Source organism: Eleutherodactylus coqui, chromosome 8 (assembly GCF_035609145.1).
Source record: "Eleutherodactylus coqui strain aEleCoq1 chromosome 8, aEleCoq1.hap1, whole genome shotgun sequence".
NCBI classification, from domain to species: Eukaryota; Metazoa; Chordata; class Amphibia; order Anura; family Eleutherodactylidae; genus Eleutherodactylus; species Eleutherodactylus coqui.
In genome coordinates, this window is record NC_089844.1 from 206,088,090 (window position 1) to 206,110,406 (window position 22,317).

Below are 22,317 nucleotides of genomic sequence, written 5' to 3' on the forward strand. Positions count from 1 at the left end.
TCGTCATAGGTGAAGAGCATGGGACAGCAATCGTGGCCCTAAAACACAACAATCCGGGTTACACCTTCCTCTACAAGCTCAGGTGACTATGCATTTACTAAAGGGGTTGGACCACAACTGCAAGGCATCAGCGGTGCACAAGATGGGGGGGGGGGGGGGGGCTTGCTGATCGGTGGGGGTCTCATTGCTGAGAACTGAGGTCCCGTGTCCACAATCCTCCTTACTCTGCAGCGAGGAGGAGACTGAATGAAGTGCTGGTCATGCAAGAAAATTAGCGCTCCATTCACTTGAATGGGACTGCGGAGATACCCAGCGGGTGCCAAGCGGCTATTTCTGTCAGCACCATTGAAGTGAATGGATCACCGATCACACATGCTTGGCCATCAGCCGTCACTGCGGCGCCACCGTGCCAGGAGAACGGGACACAGGAGTGCCATTCAAGATCGGCAGAGGTCTCAGAGGCGAGACCCCCACGATCAGCAAGTGATTCCCTATGTGCCATCAATATCCGACTGGCAGGGACCCCAATTCTAGGAAGGCACCGTGCTGCTGATCTTCAGTGAACTCTCCGGAGGCTCAGGGTCAAGGCGTGCGAAGCCATCACATAATTTACAGAGTCATTGGGACAAACACAGACCCCTTCCGCCAGTCAGGCAACAATGGCGCGGGCCAGCGATCCGCCAGTCACTGCTGAGACAAAGGGAAAGTCAAGAAGAGGTACTTACTGCGGCAATCACACTGTTCTCCGACACAAAGATGACACTCAGGAGGGGCAAGAACTCCGTCTTCAGCTGCGAGACACTGCAAACAGAGCGAGACAGTCCCATAAATCAGGATGAAGGAACGGAAGCAGTTTGAGAAGACCGCATTTACACGGGTATGAAGCCGCGTGCGATTGGGAGACGCCTTGGGTGTAAGAAGGGGGCGCTGCCAGGTAGGAAGTATCAGCAGCTCACAGTTTTTGGGGCGATATCACCAATATTGTCATTGGGAGCAAAGAAAAAAAAAAAATGCAGCAGCATGGTATCCGCGTAGCGATCCGGTCTTTGTCAGGGGGCCGTCTGGAATTTCGCTGCGGCAAATCCGCATGCGGCCGCTAATCCCGGGATTAGCCAGCCATGTGGACAAGATTTGTCAGAAATCTCGTCCACACGGGACGGCCAATCCTCTGTGGCAAGGCCGCCAGAATCCCCCGCTGCGGCGCGGATTTGCCGGCCGCAGCTTGTTCATTTTTTTCCTCTTCCGCTGCGCTCTCCACGGGAGCGCCGGACGCAGTGGAACAGCGATCGGCCAGGCCGCTTCAAAACTGCCGCAGGCTTTGAAGCAGCGGTTCTCCCAACGGAAATCTCACGGTTTTTCGCTGCGGCCAAACTGCGAGATTTCCGTCAAGAATCCACCCCGTGTGAACCCAGCCCTAAAAAAATTCTAAGTGGACCAGGCAGACCGTCACCGAACCGCCCCACGGCTGCCCCCATCTCAATGATGTTTGGGGGATTTAAATGCTCCGACGAGCCGCGCGGCTCTTCAGAACTGCTGCTGGCTCTAAGAAGCAGTTGGCGCCCACCGCACAATCTCCCGTCATACATACCCCCGATGCGGCAGGACGTAAACGTTCTATAGCATTAAGGGGTTAAGAACCAAGCACACTGAATTTACAGGGCTTGGTCCTGGAATTAATTCGAGGACCCGAAGAAGCAGAAGCATTTAATCCTTCCTGCCTTCTTTACAGGCGGCATAGCAGAAGAGAAAGGAAAGTATACTTCCGCTACTCGATACAGTGATCACGTGACCGCCAAGAGCCCCCCGTTACAGCAGAGCTGCAGGGTCCTGGCAGGCCCTGATCAGCTCTGAGTCATTGTCACTACAGGGGGATATGTTCCCTGTATCAGCGGCTCCTAGGGATGCCCCGGCTATAGGGGGAAAGTGTGAAATAAACAATGATGTGAATGACCCCCGAAGGTCTTCTATGACGTCACGGAGGACTTAGATGTCAAAATAAAAACAAAAGAAGATAAAAATCTATACATCAAGAAGATGACCCCCAGCAGCCTCCATGTGTGCCGGTAACCTGAGACTATACCAATATACCCAAAGTGTCGGTAATCAGCTGTCATTTAGCTTAGCGGAAACATACTAAGTTTAACAATCACACTTTTAAGCTTTTTACCACCAAAAAAAGACGCAGGGGGAAAAAAATAAAAATGAAGAGATGGATGACCCGCATGTCATGGGAAGAACACAGCAAAGATCAGCTGGCAGCTGAAGAGAAGGATTCTCCCAGGAATGGCGCGGCGCCATCAGCAGTTCACAGCCTGCGGGGCCCCAAGACCCACAACACTAAAAGGACTGACCTCATGTTCTTGGATGCGTCGACTACAGACACAATGCTGTCATGGCTGACCCAAGCCAAGCGATTGCCACTAGCAGAGAAGCTGACGCTGTGCACCCAGCCGCCGCTGCCGGCTCCTCCAAACTCCGACATCAGCTGACCAAAAGGCATCTTGGATCCCCAGGGAGTGCTGGCCGGCTTCTCATCGACCTCCTTGATGTACGCAGAGAACACCCTGCGAAGACAGACCGTAAGACTGAGCAGGATCCCGAGGGGAGCGCCTGGCATCCCCGCCAGCAGGCAGCATACTGTACCGGGTCTTGAAGTCGCAGGAGCCGGCGGCTAGCAGCACGTTGTTGGGGTGCCAGTCAAGGCTCAGCACGGTGGAGCGGATCGGCTTCTTGATGTGTTTGCTCACCCACCTACAGGAGGAAAGAAAAACTCTTTAGTATCAAGCGAGAATCTTCACCCTCCCACAACCAAGTGAAGGCGGCCCCCCGCAGCGCAGAGAGGCGGCCCCCCGCAGCGCAGAGAGGCGGCCCCCCGCATAGTATGTAAGGCTGAATGAAGACAATGTCCATCTAGTCCAGCCTGTCTATCCTCCTGTGTTGATCCAGAGGAAGGCAAAAAAAAAGCCAAGGCCAGAAGCCAATTAGCCCTTTTGGGGGAAAAATTCCTTCCCGACTCCCTAATGGCAATCAGACTGTTCCCTGGATCAACCCCTAATAGTTCCTACCTGCCTGTATACCAGGATTGACAATTAACCTAAGATTTATATCCTATAATGTCCTTCCGCTGCAGAAATACATCCAATCCCTCTATGGATTTTGCCATCACCACTTCCTCAGGCAGAGAGTTCCACAGTCTAACTGCTCTTACAGTAAAGAACCCCCGTCTATGTTGGTGATGAAACCTACTTTCCTCTAATCGTAGCGGATGTCCTCTTGTTACCGTCGTGGTCCTGGGTGTAAACAGATCCTGGCAGAGATCCATGTGTTGTCCCCTCATGTACTTATACATGGTTACACTACCCGTGAACGCGCCACAATCATTACTAGGAGCGCAGAGTAGTCTTTGTGAAGGACTACTGGACACCATATGATAGATTTGTGCTACTTGGGACAGCGACACGCGGGATAGGAGCTTATGGTGGGATTCCATTACCAAGGGTAGAATGCTACAGACATGCCAAAAGTCATGGGACAGGAATAGATACCATGGGTGGCCACTTCTGGCCCGGCCTCTGCTTCTCACGCCCGATAAGGGGCCAGATTCACCAGGACGAAGGATCCTCCTACACTGAGCTCACCGAATCACAGGAATCTTAACGATAATGGTCAGTGTAAACGCCAGCAGCGACTAGACGAGATCATATGAAGATCGGCCCGGGAAGCAGGTAGTCGTTCATCTATGGACGGGTTACTGTGAAGGAGGCGGGTGGAGCGACTAATACTGAGACGGTGGGCGTCATCCCATGTAGAAGGCCCCTTGTTGATGGATGCCATGAATGACACCTCGTGTATGTGCCATCCTCCATACAGCACAGGGAACGACATCTCCAGCGGGCAGAGAGGCAGCAGTAACTCATAGCACTGCTCCAACCAGTCCTACAGTCACACGATGCCACTAATGTAAGGTCACTCATCAGAGCATTGCTATAACTAGTCCTGCAGTCACACGATGCCACTAATGTAAGGTCACTCATCAGAGCATTGCTATAACTAGTCCTGCAGTGACACGATGCCACCAATGTAAGGTCACTCATCAGAGCATTGCTATAACTAGTCCTACAGTGACACGATGCCACCAATGTAAGGTCACTCATCAGAGCATTGCTATAGCTAGTCCTGCAGTCACACGATGCCACTAATGTAAGGTCACTCATCAGAGCATTGCTATAACTAGTCCTACAGTGACACGATGCCACTAATGTAAGGTCACTCATCAGAGCATTGCTATAACTAGTCCTGCAGTGACACGATGCCACTAATGTAAGGGCACTCATCAGAGCATTGCTATAACTAGTCCTACAGTGACACGATGCCACTAATGTAAGGTCACTCATCAGAGCATTGCTATAACTAGTCCTGCAGTGACACGATGCCACTAATGTAAGGTCACTCATCAGAGCATTGCTATAACTAGTCCTACAGTGACACGATGCCACTAATGTAAGGTCACTCATCAGAGCATTGCTATAACTAGTCCTGCAGTGACACGATGCCACTAATGTAAGGTCACTCATCAGAGCATTGCTATAACTAGTCCTACAGTGACACGATGCCACTAATGTAAGGTCACTCATCAGAGCACTGCTATAACTAGTCCTGCAGTGACATGATGCCCCTAATGTAAGGTCACTCATCAGAGCATTGCTATAACTAGTCCTACAGTCACACGATGCCACTAATGTAAGGTCACTCATCAGAGCGTTGCTATAAGTAGTCCTACAGTGACACGATGCCACTAATGTAAGGTCACTCATCAGAGCATTGCTTCAACCAGTCCTACAGTCACACGATGCCACTAATGTAAGGTCACTCATCAGAGCATTGCTATAACTAGTCCTGCAGTGACATGATGCCCCTAATGTAAGGTCACTCATCAGAGCATTGCTCCAACCAGTCCTACAGTCACACGATGCCACTAATGTAAGGTCACTCATCAGAGCATTGCTTCAACCAGTCCTACAGTCACACGATGCCACTAATGTAAGGTCACTCATCAGAGCATTGCTATAACTAGTCCTGCAGTGACATGATGCCCCTAATGTAAGGTCACTCATCAGAGCATTGCTCCAACCAGTCCTACAGTCACACGATGCCACTAATGTAAGGTCACTCATCAGAGCATTGCTATAACTAGTCCTGCAGTCACACGATGCCACTAATGTAAGGTCACTCATCAGAGCATTGCTATAACTAGTCCTACAGTCACACGATGCCACTAATGTAAGGTCACTCAGAGCATTGCTATAGCTAGTCCTACAGTGACACGATGCCACTAATGTAAGGTCACTCATCAGAGCATTGCTATAACTAGTCCTACAGTGACACGATGCCACTAATGTAAGTTCACTCAGAGCATTGCTATAACTAGTCCTGCAGTCACACGATGCCACTAATGTAAGGTCACTCATCAGAGCATTGCTATAACTAGTCCTGCAGTGACATGCTGCCACTAATGCAAGGTCACTCATCAGAGCATTGCTATAACTAGTCCTACAGTGACACGATGCCACTAATGTAAGGTCACTCATCAGGCCGCTCAATGCTAATTTATGTATTCTCAAAAGGCTAGAAAATAAAGTAGCTAGAAGGAAAGGCGTACCAGTCGTTCTCCGACTCAAAGTAGCAGACGGATATGAGTCTGGCCCCACTGCCAACGGCAAACTTATTTTCCGATGGAGACCACTTGACGAAGGTCGCTGCTCGGTTTATACGCAGGATGACAAGTGTCGGCTTCCACACGCCATCTTTCTGGCTCCACACATACGCGTTGCGGTCGGCTCCGCAGGTCACTATACGGTCACTTTTAGGAGCCCAATCAATGCCTAGAAACAAAACAGTGAAAATCTTTTAAGGACGGGTTCCAAACATAATCACCTAGGAGACATCGGACGCTAAACGGAAAAGTTCAGGAGCCCAACAAAAACTTCTAGCCAAACTTGGATACATGCATGATGAATGTACTGCCCCCTTGTGGTATCATTACATTTAGAATGCCACCCATTTGCAGCCTGGTGACCTCCCCCCTTCCATCACAGCAGCATGTGTACATTGGGGGGGGATGTCACCAGGTGTAGAGCTGACAATGGGGTCCAGGGTGGGGGTTTCACCGCAAAGCTTCTGGCACGACCATTTACAATAAGGGCTCCTGTCCACGGGCAATAATCCGGCCGCGAGTAACGCAATGCACGCTATGGAAAGCGCAGCCACGTCCACGAGCAGAGAATCATAGCCATTCTCCATTGGCGGGACTCAAGTGGCGGCATCTGTCAGATAGGCTCCCCGCTGAGAACTCTCGTTCCCCCTAGTTGGAATATGGCTGGCAATACTCCGCCACGGCCGTGGACGCGGGACAGAAGACCAAACCTAGAGAACCGTTAACAGTCACTAGATGCGAGCGTGCGCCAGTGACCCCATATTGCCAATCCCTCTGGAGCCGCTCACCTGTGATGTGCCCGTTGTGCTCCTTTAACTCGTGGACCTTCACCCACTGGTTCCCGTTTTGCTTGTAGATATGCACCTCGTGGTTATTCGGACTCAGCGCAATTTCTGTGGAGATCAGTGAGCAGAAGAACGCGAGCCGTCAGATGTGTCCAGAGATACAAGAAGCCCAACATGCTGGGATATGTAGGGGAAGTAAAGGGTTAACCATCCACACTAGCGTCAGCGCAAGAAACGGTGGAGAAGAGCAATGCTGCTCCACGGGGAGTAACCGTGCCGAGAACACGCCCCTCCTGGGAGGAGCCTAATGAGGCTGTATGGCGGAGTAGATCCATCAGAGGAACGAGCCATCTGGTAGCGGTCATACCCTGCGCTTACGGAGGGACGTGGCAGAACCACGTGAGCTGCAGACTAATGGCGAGAAGAGGCCAACAGAGGGAGGCAGCGGACCCCACCCACACTGATGCCTACTGGCAGGGAGTTCTCGGTGATGGTTGTACCCGCATCTGGTGTGGTGGTCAACTCCACTGAAGGAAGACGCCAATATGAGGAAGTCCTGGCTTGTGACTGCAGCCTATGTAGGCCCAGAAGTTCCAGCTTCCAACCATGGCCTGTGTAGGCCTGGAAGCTAGGGCCTCAATTAGGGGAGCGGCCTGGCTGTAGCAAGACCAGCCCCCCTGCGGCCACAGGAGATACGCCCGCACCAGCATGCGAAGAGGAAGTCTCGGTGTCACCATGGCCTGCGTAGGCCTGGAATGGAGGAGTTGCCTCCACCGACGGCGAGGTGCCCCCGACCCCAGCTGCAGGGCTCAGCCCTGATCCGGTCTGACCGTATGATGCAGAGCCCCTGCCAAGTGGAGTCTGGAGACCCCATGCCCAACACGGGTACACACAAGAAGTGCGGAAGAAGACAGACGGGGAATACGGCTTTCCCGATCGGCGACAGGCGGTGTTGTAGTAGAGAGACGGGTAAAGACCACAGGAGAAGGCCAAGGACCACTAGGAGGCAATAACCGACAAGGGGTCCCGTGGAGCTAGGGGTGGGGGTGCTGGGACTAGCATCACTACCTGCCATCCCCCAAGGGGAGTAGGGAAGGTGATGAGTGTATGGAGGGGTGATGGCGCGACACTTACCTCATGCTCATCCTTTTCGGCTCCCCCGTGGCGCCAGCAGGGGTCACCGTTTCCGCCACTCTCAGTAGTAAGAAATGGCTGGTATGGTGAGGGGGGGGGGGGGGGGGGGGGGGGGGGGGGGGAATTCTGGAATCTCAGCAATGAGGTTTGGTCGGCTCTGTCTTTTTGGAGGAGGGAGTAACAGCGGGTTTGATACAACAGCATCAGCGAAGTCAGAACATCCTGATGCCGGCTAGCGGGGATAATAGGTCTGCCCCCTACAGGCACCAAGCTAAATTGGACGAGCTCAGTGCCTGAAGGAGGGGTGGAGGCGATAGGAGAAACTATGTATTTTTTTGTGCTTAGTGCCGCCTCCTAGTGGCAGATATATACCCAAAGACTACTGTTACAGCCATAAGACCCCCACATGCGTAAAGACCACCAAGCAGTGCCTGGCCCTTTGGGATTGGTACTCTGACTTTTTGGAATTAACCCCTTAAAGATCAGATTTTCTTTCACAATAAATTGCCCACCAGAAATGCCACGAACCATGCAGACACACCGGGGGGCGCAACTTACGGGACCGGTCTTTATTCCAAGCATGGCAGCTGATGGGCTCCAGCAAGAACTGGTGAAGAGACATTCTGGTTTGTCCGTCCGCGGAGAACCTACAAAACTGAAGACAGACGCGAGTTATCAGCCACACGCCAAGCCTACATGTATGTACAGAGAGCTCCGCCCCTTGGAGCGCAGGCGCCGCCCCGGCCTTCCATCTACATCGAGGACGGTGTAGGGTCGGCATCACTTACGCATTACAGGCCAGATGTAGAAGAACCTCCATGTCCGCCATGTAACTCTGCCTATTAGGCCCCGCCTCCAGGAGTCTGATAGGCCGCTGTCATAGGCTTACACACAACCATTGTCGCTCAGCATTCGTTCAAACAGACGGCGACTCTCCCACCGCAGAGGAGTCACCAGCGAGATCTCCCTACCACCGCCACCGGCCAGACGGCTCCTCTCCCACCGCGGAGGAGTCACCGGCAAGATCTCCCATACCGCCAGCGGCCAGACGGCGACTCTCCCACCGCGGAGGAGTCACCGGCAAGATCTCCCATACCGCCAGCGGCCAAACGGCTCCTCTCCCACCGCAGAGGAGTCACCGGCGAGATCTCCCATACCGCCAGCGGCCAGACGGCGACTGCCCCACCGCAGAGGAGTCACCGGCGAGATCTCCCATACCGCCAGCGGCCAGACGGCTCCTCTCCCTCTGCGGAGGAGTCACCGGCGAGATCTCCCATACCGCCAGCGGCCAGACGGCGACTGCCCCACCGCAGAGGAGTCACCGGCGAAATCTCCCATACCGCCAGCGGACAGACGGCAACTCTCCCACCGCAGAGGAGTCACCGGCGAGATCTCCCATACCGCCAGCGGCCAGACGGCTCCTCTCCCTCTGCGGAGGAGTCACCGGCGAGATCTCCCATACCGCCAGCGGACAGACGGCAACTCTCCCACCGCAGAGGAGTCACCGGCGAGATCGCCCATACCGCCACCCGCCAGACATGCGTGAACGCGCCCGCAGCAATGTATAGGTGCTTCTATAGGTGACCTCTATACTGCCCCCTCCCGGTGAGGCAGGCGCCCCGCAGTAATGACAGATGACCAGTCAGACGCCCACAGAAAGCAGCAGGAACCCGGAAGTCACCGGCTCGGCACGCTCCCTGCCGGACGCCCCGGCACCGCAGACTGCGAGCGGCCCTCTCCTGCAGACGGCGCCGTCCTGTCCCCCAGAACGCCGGCGCCACTCACCCGGGAGATGGGGGATTCGCGGACTCTGGTCAGTCAACGCGAACCAAGCAATGGCGGCAGCCGAGACCAGAAGTAGCAGTGCGCCTGCGCGGCGGCGGGCGGGGCTCTGGGAGCGGTGAGGAGTCGGGCTGCTAGGCGGAGCCTGTAGATGAGTATAGTGGGCGGGGTGAGGAGGCGGACTGGTGGGCGGGGCGAGGAGGCGGACTGGTGGGCGGGGCCCCGGAAGGTATTGACGGCGCATATATTAATAGTACTCCCCAAATGCACACCATTCGCAACTTGATTGGTTGTTTGGATTTACTCATTTCCGGTGATTGGTTATTTCGGTTGGCTGATTCGAGGTGATTGACGGCGGGAGGCGTATAAATCAATTCCACACCCCCTCCACACCATTCGCATGCTGATTGGTTGTATGGATTAACTCATTCACGGTGATTGGTTATTTGGCTTGGCTGATTCACGGTGATTGGATGTTGAGGTTGGCTCGAGTAGAGGCGGGCGGGGCTCAGTACAGTGTCCCGCCTTCTGAGATCAGGTTGCTGGAATTGTAAATCAGCCAACCCAAACAACCAATCAGGTTGCTGGACTTGCTGGATAGGGCAGAAGTGTCGATTAGGATGTTATTATGGCTCCCCGCGCCCTGCTGCCCCACCTACGCCCCCTGCAGCCCTTAGTGTAAGCAGGGCATCCAGAACTCGCCACTCACAACCGCTGCATTTTTAGCGCGACTTCAAGCACCATTTTTGACTGCGCTTACACTGACAGACTTCTCCCTCAGCCCTTCACCATCTATATATAACAGTGAGCTGCAGCGTTTACACTGACAGACTTCTCCCTCAGCCCTTCACGATCTATATATAACACTGAGCGGGAGCGTTTACACTGACAGACTTCTCCCCCAGCCCTTCACCATCAATATATAACACTGAGCGGGAGCGTTTACACTGACAGACTTCTCCCTCAGCCCTTCACCATCTATATATAACACTGAGCGGCAGCGTTTACACTGACAGACTTCTCCCTCAACCTTCACCATCTATATATAACACTGAGCAGGAGCGTTTAGAATGACAGACTTCTCCCTCAGCCCTTCACCATCTATATGTAACACTGAGCGGGAGCGCTTACACTGACAGACTTCTCCCTCAGCCCTTCACCATCTATATATAACACTGAGCGGCAGCATTTACACTGACAGACTTCTCCCTCAGCAATTCACCATCTATGTAATACACTGAGCGGGAGCGTTTCCACTGACAGACTTCTCCTTCAGCCCTTCACAATCTATATATAACACTGAGCGGAAGCATTTACATTGACAGACTTCTCCCTCAGCCCTTCACCATCTATGTATTACACTGAGCGGAAGCATTTACACTGACAGACTTCTCCCTTAGCCCTTCACCATCTATGTATTACACTGAGCGGGAGCGTTTACACTGACAGACTTCTCCCTTAGCCCTTCACCATCTATATATAGCACTCAGCGGGAGCATTTACACTGACAGACTTCTCCCTCAGCCCTACACCATCCATATATAACACCGAGTGGGAGCGCTTACACTGACAGACGTCTCCCTCAGCCCTTTACCATCTATATATATGAGGGTTAAAATTCTAAGTGCAACACCAATCGGGCCCACCCCACTTGCCCCGTTGCCGGCCGTAAGAAGAGACACCACACACAGGAGTCTGGTCTAGCTCCTCACACGGGAGAAAAAAACTGCACACTTTATTACAGATTACATGAGATCTTATACCCTCTGCCCTCTCACCACTAGGGGATGATGGGCTCATAACCATATATGGGCAGTCCGGATTTGCGGACTGAGACAGTGAAAATCATATAACAGTCATGTACATTTGAACATCTTGATATGGGCTTCTGGGAAAACAGCCAAGTACATGCGGCCTTGCGTCTGGTTCGGTATCTTCTCTGAATTTCTAGGACATCTCTTGCAAAGCCTTGGCATATCTGATGTAAGGCGACGTTTAAGTTTTTTATAGAGTTAGTACAAATGAGAATAAAGTTAATATACATAAAAAGAAAGGCATATAACTATATCTATATAAATGTATATATTCCAGTGTTTTCTTTTCTACCTACAAGGATATATATGTATCCCTCTCATATATAACTCTGAGCAGGAACGTTTACACTTACAGACTTCTCCCTCAGCCCTTCACCATCTGTATATAACTCTGAGCAGGAACGTTTACACTGACAGACTTCTCCCTCAGCCCTTCACTATTTATATATAACACTGAACGTGAGTGTTTATACTGACAGACTTTTCTCCCTCAGCCCTTCACCATCCATATATAACACTGAGCAGGAGCGTTTACACTGACTTACTTCTCCCTCAGCTCTTCAGTATCTATATATAACACTGAGCAGGAGCGTTTAGAATGACAGACTTCTCCCTTAGCCCTTCATCATCTATATATAACAGTGAGCGGCAGCGTTTACACTGACAGACTTCTCCCTCAGCCCTTCACTATCTATATATAACACTGAGCAGGAGCTTTTAGAATGACAGACTTCCCCCTTAGCCCATCATCATCTATATATAACAGTGAGTGGCAGCGTTTACACTGACAGACTTCTCCTTCAGCCCTTCACCATCTATATATAACACTAAGCGGAAGCATTTACACTGACAGACTTCTCCCTCAGCTTTTCACCATCTATGTATTACACTGAGCAGGAGCGTTTACACTGACAGACTTCTCCCTCAGCCCTTCACCATCTATATATAACACTGAGTGGCAGCGTTTACACTGACAGACTTCTCTCTCAGCCCTTCACCATCTATATATAACACTTAGCGGGAGCGTTTACACTGACAGACTTCTCTCTCAGCCCTTCACCATCTATATATAACACTTAGCAGCAGCGTTTTCACTGACAGATATTTCTCTCATTCCCTTCACCATCTATATATAACCATAAACGGGAGCATTTACACTGACAGACTTTTTCCGCAGCTCTTCACCATCTATGTATTACACTGAGCGGGAGCGTTTACACTGACAGACTTCTCCCTCAGTCCTTCACCTTCTATGTATAACACTGAGCGGCAACTATAACACTGACAGACTTCGCCCTCAACCCCTCACCATCTATATACAGCTCTGAGCCGTTTACATTGTCAGACCTCTCCCTCAGCCCTTCACCATCTATATATAACACTGAGCGGCAGCATATACACTGACAGACTTCTCTCTCAGCTCTTCACCATCTATATATAACACGGCGTGGGAGCGTTTAGAATGACAGACTTCTCCCTCAGCCCTTCACCATCCATATATAACACTGAACAGGAGCGTTTACACTGACAGACTTCTCCCTCAGCCCTTCACCATCTATATATAACTCTGAGCGGCAACGATAATACTGACAGACTTCTCCCTCAGTCCTTCACCATCTATATATAACACTGAGCTGCAAGTATATATAAAGCACTGAACGGGAGCGTTTACACTGACAGACTTCTCCGTCAACCCTTCACTATCTATGTATTACACTGAGCGGGAGCGTTTACACCGACAGAATTTTCCCTTAGCCCTTCACCATCTATATATAACACTGAACAGGAGCGTTTACACTGACAGACTTCTCCCTCAGCCCTTCAACATCTATATATAACACTGAGCGGCAATGATAATACTGTCAGACTTCTCCCTCAGTTCTTCACCATCTATATATAACACTAAGCAGCAACTATAATACTGACAGACGTCTCCCTCAGCCCTTCACCATCTATAAACAGCACTAGGCGGGAGCGTTTACACTGACAGACTTCTCCCTCAGCCCTTCACCCTCTATATATAACACTGAACTGGAGCATTTACACTGACAGACTTCTCCCTCAGCCCTTCACCATTTTTATATAACACTGAACAGGAGCATTTACACTGACAGACTTCTCCCTCAGTCCTTCACCTTCTATATATAACACTGAGCAGCAACTATAATACTGACAGACTTCTCCCTCAGCCCTTCACCATCTATATACAGCACTGAACGTCAGCGTTTACATTGTCAGACCTCTCCCTCAGCCCTTCACCATTTATATATAACACTGAGCGGCAGCATTTACACTGACAGACTTCTCTCTCAGCTCTTCACCATCTACATATAACACTGGGCGGGAGTGTTTGGAATGACAGACGTCTTTCTCAGCCCTTCGCCATCTATATATAACACTGAGCAGGAGCATTTACCCTGACAGACTTCTCCCTCAGCCGTTCACCATCTATATATAACACTGAGCGGAACCGATAATACTGACAGATTTCTCCCTCAGTCCTTCACCATCTATATATAACACTGAGCGGCAACTATAATAGTGACAGACTTTTCCCTCAGCCCTTCACCATCTATATACAGCACTGAGCAGGAGCGTTTACACTGTCAGACCTCTCCCTCAGCCCTTCACCATCTCTATATAACACTGAGCGGGAGCGTTTACACTGACAGACTTTTCTCTCATCCCTACGCCATCTATATATAACACTGAACGGGAGTGTTTACACTGACAGACTTCTCCTTCAGCCCTTCTCCATCTATATATAACACTAAGTGGCAGCGTTTACACTGACAGACTTCTCCCTCAGCCCATCACTATCTATGTATAACACTGATCGGCAACGATAACACTGACAGACGTCTCCCTTAGCCCTTCATTATCTATATATAACACTGAGCAGGAGCGTTTACACTGACAGACTTCTCCCTCAGCCCTCCATTATCTATATATAACACTGCGCAGGAGCGTTTCCACTGGCAGACTTCTCCCTCAGCCCTTCACTATCTATATATAACACTGAGTGGCAGCGTTTACACTGACAGACTTCTCCCTCAGCCCTTTACCATCCATATATAACGCTGAGCAGGAGCGTTTACGCTGCCAGACTTCTCCCTCAGCCATTCACCATCCATATATAACACTGAGCAGGAGCGTTTACATTGACAGACTTCTCCCTCAGCCCTTTATTATCTATATATAACACTGAACAGGAGCGTTTCCACTGACAGTCTTCTCCCTCAGCCCTTCATTATCTATATATAACACTGAGCAGGAGCGTTTTCCCTGACAGACTTCTCCCTCAGCCCTTCACATCCATAAATAACCCTGAGCAGGGGCGTTTACACTGACAGACTTCTTTCTCGGCTCATCACCATCTATGTATAACTCTGAGCGGCAACGATAATACTGACAGACTTCTCCCTCATCCCTTTACCATCTATGTATAACACTGAGCGGGACCTGAGAGACCTCTGTGCAGTCACGGAGTGTGCAAGGCGAAACCTCTAAGCACAACTCCTACCCCTGTTTACCTATGTACAGGGTTAACCTGCCACAGGTGTAGTGTGATTAAAAGAATGACAGCGTGTAAGGACTCTCTGGGCTCTCTGGACTCTGGACTCTTTGGACTCTTTCGACTTCCTGGGTTCTCTGGACTCTTTGGGCTCTCTGGGGACTCTGGACTCTCTGGACTCTTTGGACCCTTTGGACTCTCTGGACTCTTTGGACGCTCTGGATGCTCTGGACTCTCTGGGTTCTCTGGACTCTCTTGGTTCTCTGGACTCTCTTGGTTCTCTGGACTCTCTTGGTTCTCTGGACTCTCTTGGTTCTCTGGACTCTCTTGGTACTCTGGACTCTCTGGACCTTCTGGATTCTCTGGATTCTCTGGAGTCTCTGGACTCTTTGGGTCCTCTGGACTCTCTGGGTTTTCTGGACTCTCTGGGTTCTCTGAACTCTCTAGACTCTCTGGGTTCTCTGGAGTCTCTGGACTCTTTGGGTTCTCTGGACTCTCTCAGTTCTCTGAACTCTCTGGACTCTCTGGGTTTTCTGGACTCTCTGGGTTCTCTGGACTCTCTTGGTTCTCTGAACTCTCTGGACTCTCTGGGTTCTCTGGACTCTCTGGATTCTCTGGACTCTCTGGTCTCTCTGGACTCTCTGGACTCTCTGGTCTCTCTGGACTCTCTGGACTCTCTGAAATCTCTGGACTCTCTGGGTTCTCTGAACTCTCTGAACTCTCTCGGTTCTCTGGACTCTCTCGGTTCTCTGAACTCTCTGGACTCTCTGGGTTCTCTGGACTCTCTGGACTCTCTCGGTTCTCTGAACTCTCTGGGTTCTCTGGACTCTCTGGACGCTCTGGATGCCCTGGACGCTCAGGACTCTCTGGGTTCTCTGGACTCTCTTGGTTCTCTGGACTCTTTGGTTCTCTGGACTCTCTGGGTTCTCTGGACTCTCGGGGTTCTCTGGACTCTCTGGACCTTCTTGATTCTCTGGACTCTCTGGGTTCTCTGGACTCTCTGGTCTCTCTGGTCTCTATGGACTCTCTGGGTTCTCTGGACTCTTTTGAGTCTCTGGACTCTCTGGGTTCTCTGGACCTTCTGGGTTCTCTGGACTCTCTGGACTCTTTGGGTTCTCTGGACTCTCTGAACTCTCTGGGTTCTCTGGACTATCTGCGTTCTCTGGACTCTCTGCATTCTCTGGACTCTCTCAGTTCTCTGAACTCTCTGGACTCTCTGGACTTCTGGATTTTCTGGACTCTCTGGACTCTCTGGGTACTCTGGACTCTCTGGCTTCTCTGGACTCTCTGAACTCTTTGGGTTCTCTGAACTCTCTGGGTTCTCTGAACTCTCTGGGTTCTCTGAACTCTCTGGACTCTCTGAACTCTCAGGACTCTCTGGGTTCTCTGGACTCTCTGGGTTCTCTGGACTCTCTGGGTTCTCTGGACTCTCTGGGTTCTCTGGACTCTCTGGGTTCTCTGGACTCTCTGGACTCTCTGGGTTCTCTGGACTCTCTGGGTTCTCTGGACTCTCTGGACTCTCTGGACTCTCTGGGTTCTCTGGACTCTCTGGACTCTCTGGGTTCTCTGGACTCTCTGGGTTCTCTGGACTCTCTGGACTCTCTGGGTTCTCTGGACTCTCTGGGTTCTCTGGACTCTCTGGACTCTCTGGGTTCTCTGGACTCTCTGGACTCTCTGGGTTCTCTAGGTTCTCTGGACTCTCTGGGTTCTCTGAACTCTCTGGACTCTCTGGGTTCTCTGGACTCTCTGGGTTCTCTGGACGCTCTGGGTTCTCTGAACTCTCTGGGTTCTCTGGACTCTCTGGGTTCTCTGGACTCTCTGGGTTCTCTGGACTCTCTGGGTTCTCTGGACTCTCTGGGTTCTCTGGACTCTCTGGGTTCTCTGGACTCTCTGGGTTCTCTGGACTCTCTTGGTTCTCTGAACTCTCAGGACTCTCTGGACTCTCTGGACTCTCTGGGTTCTCTGGACTCTCTGGGTTCTCTGGACTCTCTGGGTTCTCTGGACTCTCTGGGTTCTCTGGACTCTCTGGACGCTCTGGGTTCTCTGGACGCTCTGGGTTCTCTGGACGCTCTGGGTTCTCTGGACGCTCTGGGTTCTCTGGACTCTCTGGGTTCTCTGGACTCTCTGGGTTCTCTGGAGTCTCTGGACTCTCTGGGTTCTCTGGACTCTTTGGGTCTTCTTGTTGTGCTAATATAATTGTTTAAATAACCCTATATATATTGTGTGGGTTTATTAGCCTGACAATACTTGTAAGCTGGTGATTGTAGTGTTTGCGGGATTCTATATAATCGGGCTGTTACTCCATCATATTTTGATGCCCCCTTCTTTCTCTTATAAAGGGAGATGCTTTATGTTGGTGCACAATGGGTTAATGATGCTATATCTATTGATCATGATATTACTATAGTGGCTCCAATACAGTTATCTAAATGGTACTTATTTACCCCATTTAAGCAGACCGCTGGGGACTTGTATGATGTATCTCCCTATTCTTTTCCCTTGAGTTCGTACAGAGATAATGAGGTAATGGTGACTAACCAATGGGGATCGTTCTGCATGACGAGCCAATATGACGCGTCGGCATGGTGCTGCGCATGCGCATAATGGTGGCACGTGTTGGCTCCAGTGTGACACTGTGCATTCCAGTGCATGTCCAGTATGGATTTCTGACACATTCGCATTTGTCCTCTAGAGCCGCGGAGTGTGGACCGGACGGCTGGATCACTGGTGTTATGTATGTTATTTCTGTGTACTAGGCCTTCAATCAATGTGATTAGTAACATCTGTAGTGATCGCCTGCAGATCTGTTATATGGTGATTACGGCATGCCTTTTAGTGATTCTCTATTTAAAGCATGTGTTTGTATGTATCCTTCAGCTTGAGAAAGACCAAATCGCTGGTCGAAACGTCACTTTTTTACTATGGGAGAATAAAGTTTCTCCGGATTCTTTGCACCTATTGATGCTGCCCCCTCTACGTTATTTAGTGTATAAGGATATGACTTGCAAGTACATCTGAAAATTCTACTAGGCTGAACAGAATTCAGGAACACTAGTACTGCTATGGGGCTTTATTCATGACTCTTTACCCCAAAGACTGAAGAATTGAGATCAGTGGAATGACCATCACTGTCTCTGTTTGAAAAGTGAAATACACCGCTACCAAACTGCAAAAATTAGAAAGGGCGACTGGCAGGACAAATGGAATGACCATCACTCTCCCTGGAAGAAGCAGAACAAGGAGAAAGGAAGGCTCCGCCCACTGGGACAGACTAGACGGGCTGCAAACAGTGAGACGCAACATGGGGAACACAAGAAACCTCCAGTCGTACACATGAATTAGTCATACCATGCATACGATCACAGATAGTTTTTGCGGGTGTGAAAATTGTTGGCGGGAATCAAGTCTGCCAATGTCAAACCTCTGACTATTCCTGTTGTCAGAGTCAGTTACAGTCACTACAGATGGAGGTTGGTTCCTCACGGGTACCGCCATCATGGAGCTTTCTGATGAGCTCGGCTGTAGGATGTGACTGGCCTATTCACCTCCTTCTGCAATCACCGACCTAGTGACCGTTACTAACAATGAGGTGCCCACAGTGGTAAAAGGAGACCTGGCAAGTCTCCTCAGAAGTGGTCGCAGGGATCGACCAGGCACGTCTTGACGCCCTCCCATGAAGTACAAACAAAAATTGGAGTCCACATAGTCTAGCACAAACGGTCGGAGTGGTTCCAGGATATAGTCCCTGACTATGGAGTTGCGTTGGTGGATCACTATACACGGCAGACACTCCGCTTGAGCAGTGACGTCGGCCCTCTGAAAAGAATAAACAGGTGGTGAGGGCTCCGCAGTACCCCCAGCAGCCATGCCGGCTCCTTGACTTGCAGTGGTAGAAAACATCCAAGTGGGAAGACAACCAGACTAGTTGGAAATCCTCCTCCCAATAACAGCATCTCCTCGGGGGTGGTCCGACTGTAGCAACTGGAACAGGGCGTAACGTCAGATTCCTATGTATTGGATCCATCTTATTCAGTTGAAGCTTGTTGAGGTTTGACATAGGGCAGATAACTCCTCCCCTTTTGGGTATTTGTAAGTCACTTTAGTAGGAGGGTCCTCCCCCTACTTTGCGCCTGGCCAGAGCTCGGTCTCTTTGGCGCCAAATCATTGGCGGGAAAGTTTTGGTGGGAGTGAGTGAGCCAGAGTCGAGCGTAGATGATTGGGCGCCATTTTGTAAAGTCCCGCTCGGAACATACAGTGCAATTATTTGAAAGTCACTAAAACATTTCTTCTTTTTTCTATGTGGCAGATAAGATTCAATCCTGTTCCCAGTGACAGCAAAAAGGAGTAGACTGCAGCGGCCCATAGGGTAACCCCGGAGGACGCATGGCATACACGGAGGGTAAAGTGTTGGCTGGTCATGGGGGCACTTACCACGCTCCCTCCCGGAGGGACACACGTAGCCACAGCCAGAGCACCGCTGGGCCTCTTCCGGACACCCCTAGGAGAGGGATGGCCAATAAACTGGGTAACAGGTGTAGAAGGATTTGTCACTGGCGAGGCCACCATTCCGATACCCCTCCCGGCATGAACATCGCCAGGGAAAATAAATGAGCCACAGACAGTTTAAGTACCTCTGGTCCCGGGGAACGGTCAGGGCCTGGAAATAACTTTACTTGTAAACTTCAGCAATATAAGGCACAAATTCAAAATATACACTAACACAGGTAAGACAGGAGATTAGAGGTCAGAGAGGAAACTCAGGGTCATACCGGCCCTGCAGTCCACCTTGTCTGTTAGGGACCGCTCCTAGACAGGGAACACTCCATAGGAGGATAGGGGTAGGGTCACTCCACAGACTCTCGGTCAGACAAGTGCCTCCACCGGCAGTCCCAGACTTCAGGCCACATGGGTGTGTAAAACAAACAACTGTGTACCTCTGCAATGGGCCTGGACAGATTGAACTGACGCTCTGCTCACTCTCTGGGGCTCACTTACAGTCCATGCAGATCCTTGCACTCCGGAAACCTGTCCTCCTCTTCCATCTTCAACACATGAGGGCTGAAGGTGCCCCCATGTGCCTCTGTGTGTTCTCTGGTGGGACTCAAGATGGAAGAGCTTTTCCCGCTCTCAAGCTCTCACACTTATACTTTCACACCACATGACAGGATAGAATTGATATATTCACAGGCAGACAGCTCATATTTTGTAGACATTAACCCATTACACACTGCAGCTGTACAATACACACAACAGAATGACAAGACAGTTTGGACAGTGCATCAAGACATTACATGTATGACATTATGGAGGGGGCCAGCAAGCATGTGCTGGGCCACTACACCATCACATCACTACCAATCTGGTGTTAAAAATTCCAACATTGGCTCAGCGAGTCCTTAGCCCCAAAACCCTCACTGATGACACCACTCTGGACCTTGCGCAAATTGTTAGGGCTACCACGAGACCCGGGAGTAGCCAGCGTTTGGAGAGAGGCTTGAGACGGACTAGTAGAGGACTTACAAGCCTTAGCACATAACCCCCCCTGAGGAAACGATACAGACCCTACTCCCCTGTGAAACCTTCTCATTTCTGCAAACAAAACATGTCCAGAAGACCTTCAGTGAGTTCTGGAGGAAATATAAATCTTCCCGACCTAAGACTCAATTCGAAAAGTCCCTCAGTGAAAACAATTCTAAACTACATAAAATGTTGAACCTACGAAGACACTTTATTGCTCCACAGACATTCACCAAACCTACGGTACCTTCCTTACCTCGTGGGGAAAAGAACTGGGAATATCCCTATCTAATTCTGAAGATGGCTTACGGCCTATCTCCGTGCATTCTCATGCAAGAGAGCCACTACAAATAGCTACCGGTAGTGAGGTGGTACAAAACCCCACAATGGCTCCACGACTACAAATTAGCCTCCCACAACAGATGCTGGATTTGTGACTCTGGAATCGGATCCTATTCGCATATCTGGTGGGACTGCCCAGACATCATCCCCTACTGGAGAGAGGTGGAGAAAGTGCTAAGATCGTTCCACCCAAACCTATCTATTACAGCAGAAGTGATCTTCTTATGGAAGCCCACGTCTTGCTTCCACCCCTTGAAAAATAAGCTGACGGCCTTCCTTTTGGACGCCGCCAAAGCTTTGATTATGTTACAATGGCTGCAAAAAACACCCCTATCCCTAGCCCAGTGGAAAGAAAAAACAGACTTGCTCTGTAACCTGGAAGAGCTCTCGAGCTGGTCAAAAGGCTCTCACGACAACTTCCTCCAGATTTGGAGCCCATGGAGGGAACTGAGACAGAACTCCTAGCCCAATAGGAGCCCAAAACAGCTTAGGTCAAAGGCGTAAGCTGGCATATCCCCTTCGCCTGAGAGCCCGATCTGGCTGTCTCCCCTCCTAAGATATTAAGTTCAATGAGACCTTGGATGCCGGACCTCGGTTGGGGGATGGTGCGCATGTCGGCCCGGGAGCAGGTGAGAACTCTATGGCACCCCTCTCGGTCAACGACTCCCCCCACCTTTACCCCCCTCCTCCCTCCCTCCCACCCTTACACTCTCCCTCTCCCCCTACTTCTCTTCTATATTCTTTCCTTAACTGTTTTCCTCTTTCCAATCCTCAGTTTTTGAACTTTTGCTTTTTATGTAAGAACATGCCTGACAGCAGCCAGCGTATGAGACATACTGATATAACTGATGTTAGACTCTGGCAGAAAGGAGAAGATTTCTGCCATTTATACCGCATGGAATATATATAAAAACTTCAAGAAAAAGTCATTTATAAAAAAAAAAGAAATGCCAAGTCAGCGATAAGTATAATAAGCTGAAGCACATCAGCTGCAGACACGCCCGCCTCTAGAACTGGTCAACCCGCCACAATGTGTAGATCAACCCCTTCCCGCTCCAGGGCGTAAACTAACGTCCTGCGGATAGATCCCGCGCTATCCCGCAGTGGGAGCCGGCTGTCAGTCACAGCCGGCCTCCGGCTGCAACAGATGAGCCCCCCCCCCCCCCCCCCCGCTGGTAACCTCTTCCCTGCCGCAATCTAAGTAGATCGCGGCAGGGGAAGAGTTCACAGAGGGAGCACACTCCCTCTGTGTCTTCGGCCGGCTCTGGCGATGTTATCGCGAGAGCCCGGCCAGTCGCCATGGCAACAGGACGGCTGACACTGGAGCCCTGTGTTGCCAGTGCCTGAGATCGCTGTATAAGCGATAAGGCATGGCAGAGCAGTAGCCCTGCCATGCCTTATGACAGCGATCATCAGGGCAGTGATTAAAGTCCCTCAGAGGGACTCAAATAGTGTAAAAAAATATATATATTAAAAATATGAATTAAAAAAATGTAAAAAAAGTAAAAAAAAACCCTTTTTTATGCTTTTTCTCAGATTAGCATAAAAAAAGGTAAAAAAAAATTTAAACCCCACATATTTGGTATTGTCGCGTCCGTAACGACGCGTACAATAAGCTGCACATGCTTTCGACTTTGCACGGAAAAAAACGTAAAAAAAACCCCTACAAAACTGAGGCAAAATGCTAATTTTTAGCATTTTGCCTCACTAAAAATG

General features: G+C 50.5%; 1 protein-coding gene and 1 pseudogene across 1 annotated transcript; both read right to left on the reverse strand.

The window, feature by feature from the left end:
- Nucleotides 1–2: 2 nt before the first annotated feature.
- Nucleotides 3–9,548, reverse strand: LOC136578097 (actin-related protein 2/3 complex subunit 1A-B; the record flags this gene model as incomplete). The annotated part of the gene is made up of 8 exons (XM_066577999.1): nt 9,418–9,548; nt 8,191–8,279; nt 6,502–6,606; nt 5,660–5,882; nt 2,644–2,751; nt 2,352–2,564; nt 726–801; nt 3–38 (listed from the first exon to the last, which is right to left on the reverse strand). Coding segments are annotated over exons 2-8 (825 nt in total), but the record flags the coding sequence as incomplete, so codon positions are not given.
- A 6,343-nt stretch (nt 9,549–15,891) lies between these two features.
- Nucleotides 15,892–18,237, reverse strand: LOC136578098 (trichohyalin-like; annotated as a pseudogene).
- Between the last annotated feature and the right edge of the window lie 4,080 nt (nt 18,238–22,317).